The sequence below is a fragment of the Pollicipes pollicipes genome, unplaced genomic scaffold, assembly GCF_011947565.3.
Source record: "Pollicipes pollicipes isolate AB1234 unplaced genomic scaffold, Ppol_2.1 Scaffold_3447;HRSCAF=4054_pilon_pilon_pilon, whole genome shotgun sequence".
In the NCBI taxonomy this organism is placed as follows: Eukaryota; Metazoa; Arthropoda; class Thecostraca; order Pollicipedomorpha; family Pollicipedidae; genus Pollicipes; species Pollicipes pollicipes.
In genome coordinates this window covers 17,252,629-17,264,291 of record NW_023596297.1, presented here as the reverse complement: position 1 = coordinate 17,264,291, position 11,663 = coordinate 17,252,629, and the positions used below count along the sequence as shown (strand labels likewise).

At 59.2% G+C, this 11,663-nt stretch overlaps 1 protein-coding gene across 1 annotated transcript in view; it reads left to right on the top strand.

Annotated features, from left to right (window-relative positions):
* LOC119092711 (tetratricopeptide repeat protein 5-like) overlaps window positions 1-6,302 on the top strand; it is a 13,321-nt gene extending 7,019 nt beyond the window's left edge. The window contains 8 exon segments of the mRNA XM_037215688.1: window positions 96-313; window positions 840-1,014; window positions 1,017-1,081; window positions 1,348-1,401; window positions 1,977-2,162; window positions 2,844-3,013; window positions 4,341-4,485; window positions 5,088-6,302. Of these exon segments, the coding sequence (XP_037071583.1) occupies window positions 96-313; window positions 840-1,014; window positions 1,017-1,081; window positions 1,348-1,401; window positions 1,977-2,162; window positions 2,844-3,013; window positions 4,341-4,485; window positions 5,088-5,207 (1,133 nt within the window). The 3' untranslated portion in view covers window positions 5,208-6,302.
* Window positions 6,303-11,663: the final 5,361 nt, after the last annotated feature.

Sequence of the window (11,663 nt, the reverse complement as noted above, 5' to 3'; positions counted from 1 at the left end):
TGCATTTTCCTGGCGAGTGCGTTCACACCGCGGTGACCGAGGTCGCGTTGGCCGCCGCCGAGCGATCACCGGGGCGTGGCGGGCCTCCGCCGCAGAAGCGGCCGAGAAGACGGACCGCGTGCAGTACCTGTACCTGCTGGGCCGGGCGCGCAACGCCCAGCCCGAGCACTCGGCCGAGGCGGAGGAGCTGCTGAGCCGCGCCACCAAGCTCAACCACCGGCACACGGGCGCCTGGAACGAGCTGGGCGTCTGCCTCTGGAAGCGCGATGACGCCGCCGCCGCCGGCACCTGCTTCACGCGCGCCCTGGAGTCGGTGAGCTGGCCTTCACGCCCCCCCCCCCTCCCCCCCCCCTTCGCCGCAGCCGGTCATGGGCGTGCGGGCCGCGGGCCGGTCCCGGTCAGGTGGCGTGTTCTCGCGGCTCACGGGCTGCCTGGGTGACTTTTGAATGGCTGCGGATGTTAGCTGCTCGCGCTTTCTCGTTGCACCATCCCCGTGCACTTCAGCAGATGTGGGCTTTTGGCGTTGTTTGCTGTCTTTGCGTATTTTTTTGCGCATTGCGTGTGGACCATTTTTGGACTATTTTTTGGCGGTGCATATAGAGAACATACGATCCACTGTGGTCTGAAAGCGTACGGCTACTGTAATTAAGTTTAAGCTATATCCTATGTACCCGCTGTTAATGCATAGTCACGTATTGTTTACGCACTGTTTTGAACTGTTTACGGGTTCCTGTGAAGAGTGCGTGCGGATAGCTGGCGATCCATGACGCCATGTTTGTGGACGCCGGCGGCGCGACTGGCGCCTTCGGCTCCCCACTAACGGCGCCCCCGGCCACCAGGGCAAGAACCCAGTGTCGCTGCGCCAGCTGTCAATGGTGCAGCGGCAGACGGCGCCCGGCGACCCGGCCGAGCGCAGCCGACACATCGAGGAGAGCCTGCTCAAGGCCAAGGAGGCCGTGGAGCTGGACCTGCAGGACGGCGTCTCCTGGCAGATCCTCGGCAACGCCTACCTCTCCGCTTCTTCGCCATCAAGCCCGACCCCAAGCTCCTCAAGCAGTGTCTGGTTGCCTATCAGCGAGCGGTGAGCATGCTGTGTTGGCTGCGGCGCGGTCGACGCCCACGGGGCGCGGCGCCGGCTCGGGTCTCCTCCGTGTTGAGTGTGACCGGGCCGTGGTCGTGGCCCGGCGTCCACGAGTCCGCGGACTGCGCACTCGGTAATCGACGTCAGCAGCAAGCGGCGTGTGTGGGCACAACCGCGGTTGAGAAGGCTGGCCACTCAACAACCCTGAGCGGCTGGTCGAGCTGTGGCTCGTTGAGACCTGACCCAGCGCCGTCCTGCCTTTCCAGGAGCAGGACCCGGCCGCCCGCTCCAGCCCCGAGCTGCACTACAACCGAGCTGTGGTGAGAGGGGTGTGGCCGAGGTGGACGGAATGATCAGGTTCCCCTGATGCCCGCCATTCCTAACCCGAGCTGGTCCACGCAGTGATGTGTGATTTATGCCGCGTTTCGAGATTCTTTTACCCATTTTCATAGCTCGAACCATTTGTTAGTGGACATGTCTTTCAACTGTGTGCTGGTGTGAGACGGCCAGATACATTTTACTTGGTGGTGTGGCACCTATTGATTGGTGCAAGGAACTAAACCTTGTCCGTATTGCACCCCTAGCCTTTCCGTGTTGGGATTTTCCCTCAGCCGTTTCTCCGCCCGACGCTGCTCGGGTGTGTGTTTGAACTACAGCAGCGAAGCGCAGCTATCACCTGACCTGTCGCCCGCAGTCTGACCCACCGCCCGCATTTTGGTCCACCTCCTGCAGTCTGACCTGCCTCCTGCAGTCTGACCTGGCTTCCGCAGTCTGATCTGCCTCCTACAGTTTGACCTGCCTCGTACAGTCTGACCCGCCCGTCAAAGTCTGGCTCGCCCCTCGTTGTATAATGGGCCCCTCGCAGTCTGACCTTGTCCATCCGGCCGGCCGGCAGTGTCTGAAGTACGAAGAGCAGTACCAGGCGGCGCTGGCGTCGTTCGACATGGCGGCGCAACTTTACCCGACCTGGGCGCCGCCGGCCGACCGCGAGCGCGCGCTGCTCGACCACCTGGTGCGCGTGGCCGACATGGTGGCCGCGCGCGGCAAGCTCAAGCACAAGAAGCTGCTGGCCTTCACGCAGGTGAGGCGCCAGTGGCTGCTCCCGGGCGTGCTGTGCGGCGGCGGGGGATGGTTTTGGAGTGTGGAAATCAGCAACGGAGGAGTGGTGTCCACTGGGGTGGAGCGGAGTCCACTCCAGTAGAGCGCGTGTCCACTTCGATGGAGCGCTGCCGTGTACTCAGGTGGTTAGATAGCTTGTTTGGCTTCGGTGTCATGTCTGGCTGCTTTGCTCACTGTCGGGAAACTTGACGATAGATCGCTTCGCGGCGAAATGATATCAGTAGGCCAAGCCGGGCCGTAGGGTGAGTAGTTGACGCGATAGGAGTTGTACGAATCGTGACGGGGTCGAACGGGCCGAACAGATGGATTAAAGAAGCGTTGTGATATAGGGCTGAAGTCAGCTTGTGTTGTTTGTATTGTTCTTGAAGACACAAATAGCACCGAATCGTTGATCCGTGCCCCTTTTGCTGCAAGCGGAGAGAAGGACCACTCCTCCCTATCTTTTGTCCTGTCTAAGCGTGATCATGCCTGGCAACATCCGGTTTTCTTTTTTAAACCGAGTCAGTTCGTAGCATTGTACCTGCAACAAGACGGTAGAGGGCCCCGGCCGCGCTCAGGGGGGGGGGGGGGGTCAGCGTACAGCTGGAGGGCGAGCGGCGCCCGCGCAGCAGCGCCGGCCGTCAGCGCCGCCCCCCGCCGACAGGAGCTGTCGAAGCCGCGGCTCGGCCTGTACGCCGACGAGTGCATGGTGGGCGGCCGCAAGGTGAAGCTGAAGCTGACCGCCTTCTCGGAGCTGGCGGCCGGCAGCAACAGCGGCCGCCTGGTGGTCGGCAAGGTGGTCTGCAGCGTGCCGGCCGAGGACAACGTGCCATTGTGAGTGGGCCGCCCCCGGCCCGGCGGTGCTCGGGCAGTGGCGCAGGCCAGAGCAAGCGAATGTGGCCGGGCTGGAGCTCTTCACATTGGTTTGCGGTTTGCAGCTCAGCAGCGGATCAGCTGTCCATGTGTGACGTCATATTCATGCGCGGGGCGAGCTATCGGTGAATCAGCTGATCGCTGCACAATCACGTTATCCTGGATGGCCACGCATGTGTGAACATCGACGCAGCCAGGAGCCTGAACCCCGGGCGCTCTGTTTAGGCCGCAGCGCAGTTGCAAGGGTCGTAATCTGTACTGTCTGACTGCAGCCCGGGCTTGTATTTTCGATCGCGCTCTTTTGCGATGACTATTATCACGTTAGATCTTTTTGTGTTCACTACTCGCCATTGCAACCTGGGTTTGTTACCACGTGCAGGTCATGACGATTTTTGCTGCCATCTTGCCTGGCTATGTCTGCTGCCAGTGTTTGGTTCTGAGATGTCTGCTGTCAGTGTCTGGCTCTGCCGTGTTTGCTGCCGGTGTCTGGCTCTGTCCTGTATGCCGCCGGTGTCTGGCTCTGCCGTGTCTGCTGCCAGTGTCTGGCTCTGCCGTGTCTGCTGTCGGTGTCTGGTTCTGCCGTGTCTGCTGCTGGTGTCTGGCTCTGCCGTGTCTGCTGCTGGTGTCTGACTCTGCCGTGTCTGCTGCCGGTGTCTGGCTCTGTCGTGTCTGCTGTCAGCGTCTGGGCTCCACCCGTGTCCGCTGACAGTTTCTGACTCTGCCGTGTCCGCTGCTGGTGTCTGGCTCTGCCGTGTCTGCTGTCGGTGTCTGGCTCTGCCGTGTCCGCTGCCAGTGTCTGGCTCTGTCGTGTCTGCTGCTGGTGTCTGGCTCTGCCGTGTCCGCTGACAGTTTCTGACTCTGCCGTGTCTGCTGCTGGTGTCTGGCTCTGCCGTGTCTGCTGTCGGTGTCTGGCTCTGCGGTGTCCGCTGACAGTTTCTGACTCTGCCGTGTCTGCTGCTGGTGTCTGGCTCTGCCGTGTCTGCTGTCGGTGTCTGGCTCTGCCGTGTCCGCTGCCAGTGTCTGGCTTTGTCATGTCTGCTGTCGGTGTCTGGCTCTGTCGTGTCTGCTGTCGGTGTCTGGCTCTGCCGTGTCCGCTGTCAGTGTCTGGCTCTGTCGTGTCTGCTGTCAGTGTCTGACACTGCCGTTTCGGCGCCTGAACCTGACTGCCGTGTCAGCTGCCGGGGTCTGGCTCTGTCACGTCTTTTCCTTGAGCACCTCCGTTTCACGGAGGTGCTCGCTGCGGTGCACGCGCGCAACTCCGTCTCACCCCGCTGCCGTCGGGCGGCAGCACATTCTGCCTGGTGGACTCCGAGGGCACGTGTCTGGCCGTCAACGTCTACAACCTGGCCGAGGGCAAGGGTGTCATCATCGGGGACACGGTGGCGATCCCGGAGCCGCTCCTGGTCTCGGTGGACGTCCGGCACAAGGCCCAGGTAACAGCTCAGTGCCAGTCCGCTGACTCAAGAGGCGGCTAACGGTCCAGTGTCGGCATAAGCCCGTCACAAGGCCCAGGTAGTGGCTCAGCGTAAGCACACGTACTTCGGCCGCGGAACACTGATTACGGTCCGCTTGTGATGGACTTTTGAGATTGCGGCTTACATGTGCTGCCGTTGTTTTATGTTGCGAGGGTCTACGTGCTGGTTTTGCAGACGGACATCTTTGTTTAAACGGGAGTTCGGATGTTTCCAAGAAAGGATTACTCCTTGCTGTTCCCCTCCCCTTCATTATCCTACAAGGGTAACAGAGAACCGCCACTACGGTGCAGTGTTCAAATTGCATTCGTCTTCGCTAAGGGTGACGTGTTACTGCCTGCTGCTATCCGTTAGTGTGTTTTCCTCCCGATCATTCCAGACAGCGTGCTGCCGCTCTCCCTGGTTATCACGGACAACTAGCATGGCGCAAACCAGGCAGTGTATGATTCCTCGCAGCTGCCGTAGTCACCGTATCACGCCCCGCGACTCCCGACACCGCGTTGTTACTTCGGTGACGGCTGGTGGCAGTTGCCGGCGGCGTGTGACCCTGGCCGGTGTTGCAGGCGGCCTCTTTCCGCTTGATCCGCGTGCAGACGCCGCTGCTGCTGGCCGTGAACGGGCGCCGGCCCAACCCGGACGTGCAGGCGGCCGTCTTCCTCAACACGTTCAACATGTCGGACTGAGCGGCGCCGGCGGGTCGGACCGTACCCCGCGGCCGGCGGCCGGCGCCGTGCCCCGCGGCCCGCCAGGCGCGGACGCCCTCCGGCCGGGCGGCGGCGTGCGCTCGGGACCTGGACCACGGTGGCCCGGCTCTGCTCAGTTCGCTGGGGTGATGAGCTCCGCGAGGGCGAACAAGAGGCGCGTCCGATCAGTGTCAGCAGTGGTTTGGTCTGTCACGGACTCGTGTATGTTGCTTGGAGGTGAAACTCACGGGCGTATTTTGGCGGGCACAAAACAGCGTTCAGACACAGCCTGGGCCGAACCGCTTGTCGGGAAGACGCATGTCAGTCTAAAGACCGGAGCGTCAAGCGATGATCCTCGTTAACTCGCGTCTGATTCGCCGCAACAGCCGGTTTTGACTCACCTGGCTGGAATTCCCGTGTGCTCTGGGCAGCGAGCCGTGCCCGTCCGCACGTCACCGCCTCCGCTCACCGCGGAGCGCTGGCCGTGTCCTTGTGCGCCCCACGCGCCTGTTTTCCCGGCGTCCGGTGCCGTGTTTGCCTGCCGTGTGGAGAGGAATGCGATCACCGGTGCGGCGGCGGCGGCGGCGCCGGGCCCCGGGACCGGTGCGCTCGGCGGCGGCGGCAGGTCCGGCATTAGCTGAGACCGGTGCCCTTTGTGGGCTTAGCGGCCGTTCGGCGATCATCTGATGGCATCACGGGTGGACCAAATGACGTAGGACTACGGCCCGGGCTGGGCTCCGGGATTGACGCGCCACGGAGAGCGTGGACGGCGCGGTCTGGAGACGCCGAACCTGTCGGCCTGGCGCCTCCTTGTGCGCTGTGGTGGGGCACGCGGCCCCGGCTGTGAGTCGTGCCTGTGTTGGTCGCGCTGGAACTGAGGCGGCAGCACTCTAACTAGGCGCCGGATGGCTAGGATGGGTCCCGCGTTGTGCGGATATTTTCACGTTCCTTTCTTGTACTTTGCCCGCTCCTCATGCTGTTGTAGATGTTGCGTTGAATCGGTTGCCACGGCCGCTGACAAGCGCTTCGCTTCACCGTTTATCTGTGATAACCCGGGCTGCGGGCCGCCCGCGAAGTAATACATTTTCAAGATTGCTAGCTGTCTTGATGAGACAGCCGGCGTCGACTGTCGTCGCGGCTCGCTATCTGGTCTGCCGCGTATCAGGGAGTTCAGGGTTGCTGAACGGGCTCTTGGCCGATAGCGGCCGTCACGCAGCGCCGGCTCGCATCCCGAGATCGCGCACCGTGCACTGTGGACACCGGCCGGCGCGTCAGGCGGGCATCGCCGTGCGCATTCGGTCCACAGATTGCGATAGGGCGTTTGATTTCGCCTGTCGGATTCGTGGTCAGGCGTTCTAAGAGTACTTATAAGGTGTGGATTAGCCGTGTGGTCTGGGAAAACCCGCGGATAAATCAGGCCGGCCGGGAGACGGCTTAAGTCTTGGAACTCAGCCACTGCGTTTTTCTCATTGTTTGTGGCATCGGGATAATGCAGGAACTAGGTCGGAGCCGTCGACCCATGTCGGGCCGCGCGTCCTAAAAACGCTGCTCCACGTCTGAGCGAAGCTAACGTGCGGGCCCGATGTGCGGCTTCTGCGATGTCGGCGGCGCTCGTTACGATGTCGGCGTCGCTGCGGCTGGCGGGCCCGGCTCGCGCCGTCGGCTGCTGCAGTGGCATGTACCTGTCGGCAGCGATCAGCGCCGGCCCGTCCCGGCGGCGGAACGGCGGGCCCGGGGCTGGCCGCCCGCCGCTGTCGACGGGCTTCTGCCGGCGAGCCTCTGCCGACGGGCCTCTGCCGCCCGCCGCTGCCGACGGACCTAAGCCGACAGACCTTTGCCGTCGGGGCTGCGCCGATGGGCTTCTGCCGCCGGGCCTTCGCCTGATGGTGGTCGACTGTGGAGAGACTTCAGACGATCAGACTGCGCCACATTGCCCACCTACGTGCATTGTGAACGCGATGTGGTGTGGCTGGCAGCAGACCAGAAGTTGCCTGGAGATTGATCCGATTTTGGGAATCTCACATAACAATACTTTCTCGCTGGCTATCGCATAAAACAGGCTGGTAAAGCATATCAAGTTAATGTCATCCGCTGAAGCAAAAACCTGCACTGTTTTGAAGAGAGAAAAGAATTAGTTAAATTCTACTTGCACTCCCATGCATCCGTTTCTGCCCTCCTTCAATTCAGCCTTGGGGTAATTCACATACCTCATCTTAAATCGCAGCGCTTGTATATGTGTAAAGTATTCCCTACATCCTTCATTGTCATGCTCAAATCTGCCAATGAGAAGGTGCTCAACAAACTGTTGCAGTGTTCGGTTGCATAAGGCGGGGTATACCCCCGCAGTTTATACGGAGATGAATTAATGATAATGATTTGAGGTTTTAGGGGGCGTTGACATTAAAGATCATATTGCCACCAAAAAGAAACGTATGTTAAACCCTTTTACGACAACACGCAATGTATCAGACTGTCATAGCCATCTCTGAAGGGATCGGTATGATTTAGTATCAAGCGCTTGAGAAATGGAATACCGATCCTGGTCGGTCGAGGCGAGGCTAACGATTCATCTTCCCCTCCTCGAACACAGTGCAGTCTGGACATGCGTTCGACCGGAGCATGTAAGGAAGCAATGCTATTGGTCGGCCTGCGGCCACCTTCAACTTCCACCCTGATAGCATACCATTTTTGAGGATACCGCTCCGGCACATTGTGTAGTCGCGTCCACATTTTAAGTTCCTATGGGGCATCTATTGCGCTTGTGTTGGCACCAAAAACGCATTCTTAGCTTCTCTGGTGTCGGAGCAGCGGCGGTTTTTGAGCAGCCCTGCGCGGGGATCTACGGCCGGCGCGGGCGGCGGGCGGCACCCGGCGGTGCCGCGGAACGCCCACAGCGGGCCGATTTGTTTCAGTAACCCGCGCCCACCCGGAGGAGGCTGGTTTCCTCCTGCCGTTGTTCGAGCACAACTCAGCAACGAACGATTGTAGCACCACAAAATTTTCAGTACCTGTTCATCCATCAATTTGACGTCCTTTGTGATATTTGAAGTTTTGATCCACCAAGGTCAGGGACCTAGGTGAGGTCAAAGAGGTTAAGTTCTAAAAACTTCGACCACGCACAATTTTTGTGTGTTTTTGTGTGCACAGTTTTTATCCCCCAAGGTTTTTCCGGAATGATTTCCGAACAGCGAGGCGTAACCGCGCCAAACTTTGCATAGCTGTAGTCAGTGCAGTTTGCAGACCTGCCCTTCGGAGTACCTAAATCCCTCTAGATTCTGAGCTCCGCGCCCGTGAACATGTGCAGTCGATTTCGTGCATACTTTTCAAGGTCACCCGGGCATCTATGTCGTCATAATTATGCAATTTAAGTCCTGTTTTTTCATTGGCCATGCGGTGATTCAGTCCAAGAAGGCTATCATTGTTAAGTCGTCCATATCTGCTGTTCGTGAGCACGATTTCCAGATCAAAGAGCCGTCAGTTGCCTCTCACCCAGTATCGTGCAAGATACGGCAACGCGATCAAACGATAATGTATTAAGTAGTAGATCTACTAAGTAAATAAATCGTTCGTACAGAGCAGTCTTTTCCATTTAGAAGCATACCAAAAGTCATAAGTGAGATTGTTTCATACCTGATGTTCACTTCAATGTCTTCAGAAGTGGAGTATTCCCTTTAGGAATCATTTATCATAAATATAAGCTTGCAACACCCAATAACATCCACCATGGTCCGCAAAATTGAACGATGGACGTACCTGTCTCGGTTTTGTATCGCCTCGGGACATAGTGTCGCATGCATGATGTAAGGCTGAAAAGTGCAACTTGCCGGTAAAGTTGACCGTTAACCTGGAATAACAGGGACAATCATCTACATAAACCATAAGAACTACTACCAATCGCGAGATCTGAGGCCAATCCACTGGTGTTTATTACTAAGCTCTATCGTTATTACTTTGGAAACACAAAGGGGCCGTATTGAACTCCCCCCCCCCCCCCCCGCTCATTAGTCCGCGTTATGAAAAACGGCAAATCAGGGCGAGATGCAATACTAGACCATACGCAAAGCCGCGTCTCGGGCCACACGCGTGAATGCTAAAGCCAAGAGGCATACAGATGGCGAAGATAGCAACGCAATTTTACAGCTCCAACCCCATGCGGGATGCACGGCATAACATGGAAGTGACCCTAGGTGAGCTGACCTACTAGGTCGTGTTTGGCCGTGTATGTAAGGCTTCACGTTTGGCAGGCATGATCGTCAAGCTTAATGACGTCGGCCTGTGGTGAAGCTCCCGACGATGTCGCGGTTAGTCATCAGTACTTCCCCACCGTTTGACGCTTCAGTGTCTCAACTTCCCGGGATGCTACCGAGTTGTTCCTGCACCTCCTTGCAGTCTCCTGAGCCGAAATGACGTTAAAAAGTCATGTACATTCGAGACAGAGCCGTATGGTCCGTTATGCCGGTGAGGACATTCATGCATGGCGAATGCACCGCCGGGCCTTCGATGGGGGAAAACCACAACGCGGTGGTAGGCTTGGCTAATCCTCGACTAGGGGTTGCGCACCACTGGTCAGTCGACATGAATGATAAGAGGACGACAAAGGCAGATTCGTCGCGACAGCATCAAAGAGACCCTTAGATACCCGGACAAGCAAAGCAGCGGCCGCTCCGGCGCTGGAGCGCGCGCTGCCTGCGTGCGGTGCGGAAGCGTCTGAAGGTGCCTGAGCAGCGGCGGTGTGAGCGCCGGGTAGCGGGCGCAAAACCATCGCGAACCAGCCAGCGATACACCTCGTCTGGGGCGGATCTCTCGAGCTCGGCGCGCATGTCACCTGGGGGCGAGCGAAGACGTCGGGGAAGCCCCGCGGAAGTGGCCTGGAGCTGTGCTGCGTTCCGGGTCGCAGCACCCGGGACCACGCGAGGCGAGCGATGGCGTCGGGGAAGCACTGCGGAGGTGGCCTGGGGCTGTGCTCCGCTTCGGGTCGCAGCGCCCGGGACCACGCGAGGCGAGCGATGGCGTCGGGGAAGCACTGCGGAGGTGGCCTGGGGCTGTGCTCCGCCCCGGGTCGCAGTGCCCGGGACCACGCGAGCTTTAAGCGGGGAAGCACGTCAGCGGTGGAGCTGTCGACCCTGTGGACATGTCGCATGCGCAGTATAAGCGTGTGGGGCGCGGTCAGGAACAAGGCTTGAACACTCGCCTGACTACGGTCATCAGGCACAGTTGGCGAGACCGGTCTTATTCTCTGCGCCGACGGCGCGGGCGTTGTCACGGTGCACGGTCACGCGCCAGCCCTATTAGCGGTGGTCCCATGGACGACGAACAGTCAGAATGCGAGCGGTCCCCAGCCATGACATGCTGTTGACCCAGTGGGCGGCGGCGGGCGGCCAGGGTTCATGGAACCCAAGTGTCACTAAACATTTCTCATTTTAAAACCGTCCACGACGCCCACGTATGGAGGTGATGGTCGGCTAGAGACGTCCACGTGTGGAGGTAATGGTCGGCTAGAGACGTCCACGTGTGGAGGTAATGGTCGGCTAGAGACGTCCACGTGTGGAGGTAATGGTCGGCTAGAGACGTCCACGTGTGGAGGTAATGGTCGGCTAGAGACGCCCACGTGTGGAGGTAATGGTCGGCTAGAGACGTCCACGTATGGAGGTAATGGTCGGCTAGAGACGTCCACGTATGGAGGTAATGGTCGGCTAGAGACGTCCACGTGTGGAGGTAATGGTCGGCTAGAGACGTCCACGTGTGGAGGTAATGGTCGGCTAGAGACGTCCACGTATGGAGGTAATGGTCGGCTAGAGACGTCCACGTGTGGAGGTAATGGTCGGCTAGAGACGCCCACGTGTGGAGGTAATGGTCGGCTAGAGACGCCCACGTGTGGAGGTAATGGTTGGCTAGACGTCCACGTGTGGAGGTAATGGTCGGCTAGAGACGTCCACGTATGGAGGTAATGGTTGGCTAGAGACGTCCACGTGTGGAGTAATGGTCGGCTAGAGACGTCCACGTGTGGAGGTAATGGTCGGCTAGAGACGTCCACGTATGGAGGTAATGTCGGCTAGAGACGTCCACGTATGGAGGTAATGGTCGGCTAGAGACGTCCACGTATGGAGGTATGGTCGGCTAGAGACGTCCACGTGTGGAGGTAATGGTCGGCTAGAGACGCCACGTGTGGAGGTAATGGTCGGCTAGAGACGTCCACGTATGGAGTAATGGTCGGCTAGAGACGTCCACGTGGAGCAATGGTGGCTAGAGACGTCCACGTATGGAGGTATGGTCGGCTAGAGACGTCCACGTATGGAGGTAATGGTCGGCTAGAGACGCCACGTGTGGAGGTAATGGTCGCTAGAGACGTCCACGTGTGGAGGTAATGGTCGGCTAGAGACGCCCACGTGTGGAGGTAATGGTCGGCTAGAGACGTCCACGTGGGGTGAACGAGAGGTGATGTGTCGTTGCATGGGG